The sequence below is a fragment of the Nuphar pumila genome, chromosome 15 (genome assembly GCF_984573655.1).
Source record: "Nuphar pumila chromosome 15, dmNupPumi1.hap1.1, whole genome shotgun sequence".
In the NCBI taxonomy this organism is placed as follows: Eukaryota; Viridiplantae; Streptophyta; class Magnoliopsida; order Nymphaeales; family Nymphaeaceae; genus Nuphar; species Nuphar pumila.
Genome location: NC_143263.1, coordinates 77,378,513 through 77,384,517, shown reverse-complemented (window position 1 = coordinate 77,384,517; position 6,005 = coordinate 77,378,513). Strand labels below are relative to the sequence as shown.

General features: G+C 39.5%; 1 protein-coding gene across 2 annotated transcripts; it reads right to left on the bottom strand.

Moving 5' to 3' along the window:
* Nucleotides 1–566: 566 nt before the first annotated feature.
* On the bottom strand, nucleotides 567–5,534 carry LOC149815668 (uncharacterized). Of its 2 annotated transcripts, none has more exons than XM_089988344.1 (5): nucleotides 5,395–5,534; nucleotides 2,830–2,916; nucleotides 2,007–2,131; nucleotides 1,748–1,924; nucleotides 567–1,184 (listed from the first exon to the last, which is right to left on the bottom strand). In XM_089988344.1, the coding sequence occupies exons 2-5, from the start codon at nucleotides 2,876–2,878 to the stop codon at nucleotides 807–809; spliced, it is 729 nt and encodes a 242-aa protein (XP_089844470.1). In that variant the 5' UTR covers nucleotides 2,879–2,916; nucleotides 5,395–5,534; the 3' UTR covers nucleotides 567–806. The 2 variants fall into 2 exon arrangements, with proteins under 2 accessions (XP_089844470.1, XP_089844471.1); XM_089988345.1 differs by having other exon boundaries at nucleotides 2,022–2,131.
* Between the last annotated feature and the right edge of the window lie 471 nt (nucleotides 5,535–6,005).

Below are 6,005 nucleotides of genomic sequence, written 5' to 3'. Positions count from 1 at the left end.
CTAACCCCTTTGGGGTAATGCGTACTTTGAATTTACTATGTGCCTATTGAACATCAAAGCTTAAGGGCTCTTCCCCCCATTAGTCGCTTTGAAACTGAGAGCTTGAAATGGATCAGCAACCCAGTAACAAACAATGCCAACCCTTTCAATAGTCCCCACTTGAGCATATTACCAGTCAATCTGCACTGTCCACAAGGAAAGTTCATGATCGAGAAATGCTACATCTCGAGGTTAGAGTGATGTCCAACTGGTATTTCAAATACAGTGGAACAATAAAACAAAACCCAAAACCAACAACTTTGATCATGTTTGGCACTGTTGCACAAACCAAGAAATGGTCAAGCACAAAGTTGGGGGATATGTGAAGACTAAAATATGTCAGGCAGATTAAATGAGAAGGCAAGAGAGTCATATAACACAGGCGCAACTTATCTCAAGGTAGCTAAATATGATTCATGGTTAAAAACAAATTAAACAAAGCTTTATATTAAGCATCTTCGACGAAATATCAAAGAAGACAAAAACAAGCAGAGAGAGAGAGCATGATTTCTGCTTCCTTCGAATATGTAAACAATAATGGCATTAAATACATTTCAAAATACCCAAACAGAAAATAATGTGGTAGAGCTATCTAGCACTACAGACCCTCTCCATGCATGTTTATTCTTTCTTTCCAACTAATATTCGGCATCCTTCTAGATGGCTCTACCAATATTCAAGGCTGATTGGAAGGGCACCACATTTTTTGATTTAAGAACATATGAAAATGTCGCTGATCAGAAAACACCGCCATTGGCACAGAAAGCCTAGAAATCTTTTTGTGTTTGTGCTTCAGCTCTCCGTTTTGCCTGCAATGTGAGCCGCATCTCTCGCTCCCGCTCAAACTCTCTAAAATCAGTTCTTTCTAGAAATGACACCTTATCAAGGTACTGGTTTGAGCTCTTCTTGTATGCTAAAAGCTCCTCATCTAATCCTTTGTTTTCTTCCTTAAACTCTCCCCAATCTTTCTTAGTCTTGTCTAAGACGCTGAGTTTTGTTTTTTTCTTTATTTGCTCAAGAATGGTGTCTAGCCCAGATGACGGAGTTGCTGAAGTGTTCAACTTGTCAGCTGCTTCCTTCGAGTCTGCCTCAACAAGCTTCTTTACCTCAATCTCCTCTCCAGCAAATTTCCGAACCTCAGTGATCTACATCATATGCTAGCAATCAGACACAAACAGCTAACCACAAGGGGGGAGGGGGAGGGGGAGGGGGAGGGGATGGTGCATGTGGTGGAGCGGCAAAAGGAATTTTTCTTTATGGTTATTGAGAAATTGATAATACTAATCTTTAAACTTTAGGCAACAAGTGATATTTCGGTTAAAATAATTATGGGTACTGGAGTTAAACTTCTCAAGATCCAGGCAGCAGCACACAGACATGCAAAGAAAAAGATCTTCAAGAGAAAAGGAAAATCAGTTGGTGGTTTATATAGTTGCATTTTAAACAAAAGCCATCCAGTGATGCGTCATGTTGCCACATGTAAACTTGTTCCAGCAGTTTTCTATAAGTGTCCTAGATTGTTTCATTAATCCCAATAAATTTGCTAACACATGACAAGTGCTCTCAGCTAAAATGCAAAATGTGGTCTCTCATGATCATATGACACGTGAAATTTAAGAGGAAACTAGTTTCAGCTTTTTACAAAATTGACCAATTGTTTGGGGATCAAGAATCCTTTAATACAGAAATCAACATCCAAGATCCATACCTCTACTTTACCAGTAGCTGTAGCTGCAGTGACATCCTTGACGGCAGCCAGAGCAGCAGCAACAAGCCTCTTGGCCTCATCACTGGTGCCATTCTTTGCTGCAGTCTTTGGAATAGGTGGTTCATCCTTATCAGTCATTGCTTTCTTCGGTACCAGGCCAAGAGTTGTCATCCAATTCTACAAACAAATGCACGTATAAACATGAAGATTATCATCACCAACATAGAAGTGACTGCTAATAACCTGAAACCACCCTTACATGAGATGTTTTTACCGTAGGCTGATTTGGTGCAGGCCTGGACTTGTGAAGGAAGGATGTAGGCACCTTAACAGATCTGTTCCCATTCATCTGCTCCCAAATGGCATTGATCCGTGCTTTTCTTTCTGCAACAGTCATATAATAGGGGAAATAAATAATGAATAAACATAAGCAAATCTGCTTGGGCTAAACTCAATACATCATGCATTGAGGATACACTTGAGTTTGCACGCATGTAAATGTGTGTGTGAGCTCCTGTGTAGAGAGAGAGAGAGAGAGAGAGAGAGAGAGAGAGAGAGAGAGAGAGAGAGAGAGAGAGATGTCATGAAACCAGACACCATAAGAGATATTTTAGATTGGAATCTCATTCAAACAGCCACCCAATCATGTGTCTTTCAGTGAATTTGTTGAATTCACAGTAGATACTATTAAGCAATGAAGTTATTTGCTTTATGAGCTTAGGATAACTGCACCTTCTAGAATTAAGATCCGCTACCAACTTTAAAAGATCAGGAATAAATTGTCAATCACTTACCATTGCTAAATATAAACTACTCATGTCCAGCTTGTGAATAACAAGTTAAAAATGTCAATTTCATTGGAAATCAAGCCAAAAGCATAGAAATTCATTCAATGACAAGGATGCAGTTATATATGGACCAACAGGTAAAATATTTTTTCCATTTAAAATATGAAAAGAAAAAGAAATTGTTAAAAAATAAAAACATGGGAGAACTTCATCAGACTGTGAATATAATTAATCAGATCTACAAGAGGATCAACAGCAGATTCAGCATCTAGAAGAACATGGAACAGAACACACCATTTTCTAGTTGCTCATCTGGAACAGTGGTTGCTTTAGCTTCTTCCATGTTTTTCAAATGAATCTGATATTTCCAACTTGAACGCTCTGCATGTATCACACACAGAAGAGCACACAAAAAATCAAACAATATTATCACTTCCAGCCTAACAGTAAATTTAATTCACTTTGTATGAAACATCAACTCAGAAAGTAGTGCAGATCATGATCTTCACAACCTAACTGAAGTACTGTGCTACCATAGTGTCGAAATAAGCTTCAGGGAACAAAAAGGTGTCACATTCGAAAGGAAATGTTCACCAAAGGTTAAGAGAGAGAGAGAGAGAGAGAGAGAGAGAGAGAGAGAGAGAGAGAGAGAGAGAGAGAGAGAGAGAGAGAGAGAACTATATTTGAACAATCACCACAAAGGTTGCCTAAATTTCATTTCTGATAGTGGTAAGCCGATACCTTTATCTTTGCAATACGGTAAAGACCATCCTATTCATGTAAAATTTCATTGATGCATCAGTAGGAAAACACTATCTTAAGTTCTTAAACAGGTTCTCAAGTTCTATCCCCTTGGGGGCCATCCCCTCCATATCTTGAATGCCATAAAGAAGAAGAAATAGGGAAAAAAAAGGTAGGATCATGAAACTTAAAAAGGACTCTCATACACTTGCAAGTTGAAACTTTGATTGCAAGTCACCACACAAAAGAGGAGAATCTGGTAGCCATCTTTGGGACACCCTCATTTTGGTACCAAAGACAGAGCTTCAGCACATTCAAACCCAGAAACTATGTCACATGGACACTTCATCTAAGCTTAAGTGTCAGCGTTGGACACTTCCTGACACCGACACTGACACTCCTGAACATGGCAGCGACACGCCGTTTTTAAAATTAGAAGTGTCCAAAATTTTGGACAGCCGTGTCGGGTGTCTGACACCTTGAATTGCGTTTTGACACGCTGTGTCGAAGGACTGTTCATACGAGTGTCCAGTTTATTGCATAAAGGATAAGGGTGTCCAACTTTATGGGCACTTGTTAAACAAAGAAGTGTCGACTATTCTAAGGGGTGGAAGATACTTACCTGGAAAGTATTGACACTCTTATTAATCTTAATGATCTGTTTTTTACTATTTGTACTTACAATCTTACATGTTTATAAAATTGTAAATGATCAAGGATCAAATTACAAGAATGTGAATTTTATATTTTATGATTTTGTTTGCATAATTCTTTAAATCGCTTATATATATATATATATATATATAGCCATGTCAAAGTATTTTGTTGTTTAAGGACCGTCGTGTCTGACACTTCCCGTGACAACAGTATAAGTGTCTAAGTAACATAGCCCAGAATTTATTGGATACTCAAGATGATTTAGTGGATACTCAAGATGGCTCAAGCCCATACTTCATACCTTTTCCAATCAACTCATTCCAGCCTAGTCCTATTATATCATACCTTTTCCGATCAACTCATTCCAGCCTAGTCCTATTATAAGGCTTGAGAATGACTTTTCACCAAGTCCAATAGGAACTTGTGGGTAACACAAACACAATTTAATGCAGTGCACTGTCCACCACAAACAAGTATATATGCAATTATGCATATGTTAGCACCTCCATGGCACAGTATTGTCACAAAAACCCATTGCTTATCCTTCATGGTAGTATCAGAGGAACACAAAAATTTAGACTTCACGGCATGCATGAACACGGACCTCGGAAACACCAAAGTGGATGGAAATGGTCCAAATTGTGTTGGACACAACTAATGTCATATCCAATCAAGTCAAACATCCATCCTTTACAGGAAGGATACCAACTAACCTTACTTTAACCCATCTGATTTAGGTATTAGTCAAGCTGACCTAGGCCCAATCAGGTTAACCATTATATCAGTTGTAACAAATAACTGAGCTACTCTGAATGTCGATATCCTCAATCTCATGGGGAACACTAATGGATATGTTGGACTACAAGAATACATTGAAGCAGCAGAGAATTCAATTCAACCCAAAAGAACAAAAATAGATAAGTAAACTTATCAAACAGCCACTCAAGATTTCTCAATCTCTCGCCCTTTTCTCACTTTCTACACTAATCGAACAATCTATATGACAAGATTTTCATGGGCATTGTATGTCATCATGAAACATCTCTAGGGGCCATAGTCTTCGTGGTAGTAACTCTTAATCAATTTCCTCTAAATTCTAAACCCAAGCACAAGGACGGTTTAAACATACCAAATCTTCAACTAGGTGTTTCTATCGAGTTTATTTTCTGGGTTTTGATTGATGGGATCACCAACACAACAAAAAGAAAGACTTGCCACTAGATTTCGATAGTGTAGAGGATAAGAATTAAGAAAAGTAGAAATATACGATCCCCACGTCATGTGTTGCGCCTACCAATAAGAAGAAGAAGAAGAATAAGCGAAAAGGGCTCGATCTTGCGGCATGTTTGAGCACATCCGCACGAGTTCCTTCACCTATTTCGCCTCCGCGCAGAGAGAGAGAGAGAGAGAGAGAGAGAGAGAGAGAGAGAGAGAGACTAATATAGGGTTTCATTGAAGCACCTCAGCTAGAAGTCGCAAGGCTCTCCGGCAGAGACTGCCTTGCTTGGCTGGAAATTCTCCGTCGCCGGAGGATGCCGCCCCTCCAACTGGCTGAACTCGCCGGAAGTTCGCCGGCGGTCTTCAACGAGGGAAGCGTGAAACCAGGAACTCGCCCGCCGACGGTGGGTAATAAAAAGTCACTTCTATCCCCTTTTTTATTTTTTGTTCGAGACGTTGCATAAAGTTATCAGCTATTTATAGGAACACCCCAAACCTTTTCAATATTACACTTAAGCGCCTTATTTTTCGGGGTAGATAGAAGGCCGACCCGACCCATATCCGCTATGGCTGGTCTGAGCCGACGTCGTCCCTAACCCGCACAAACCCTAACCCAGTCCCTGATGGGATCAGATTTGGCCCTGGTCTCATCAAGTTAAGGTCAGTTCCTAGTGGTCAGACCTTCAAATCTGATTGATACCAAGCATTATCAGTAAGCCCCAAGGGGTAAAAGTACAAACACCACGCAGAATCAAAACATAGATTAAAGATCCAATATGATCGGATGTACCCATATCCGAAAACAATGTGCCAGATGATATAATGATGAACTTTTTGTAATTGTTAAGTATTAC

What these genes read in the sequence shown, in the direction of transcription:
- LOC149815668 (XM_089988344.1), bottom strand. Translation starts at nt 2,878, where the DNA reads ATGGAAGAAGCTAAAGCAACCACTGTTCCAGATGAGCAACTAGAAAAT. An exon ending in AGATGAGCAACTAGAAAATG is followed by an intron (nt 2,132 to 2,829) that starts GTGTGTTCTGTT and finishes TGACTGTTGCAG; the next exon opens with AAAGAAAAGCACGGATCAAT. An exon ending in CTACGGTAAAAACATCTCAT is followed by an intron (nt 1,925 to 2,006) that starts GTAAGGGTGGTT and finishes ATTTGTTTGTAG; the next exon opens with AATTGGATGACAACTCTTGG.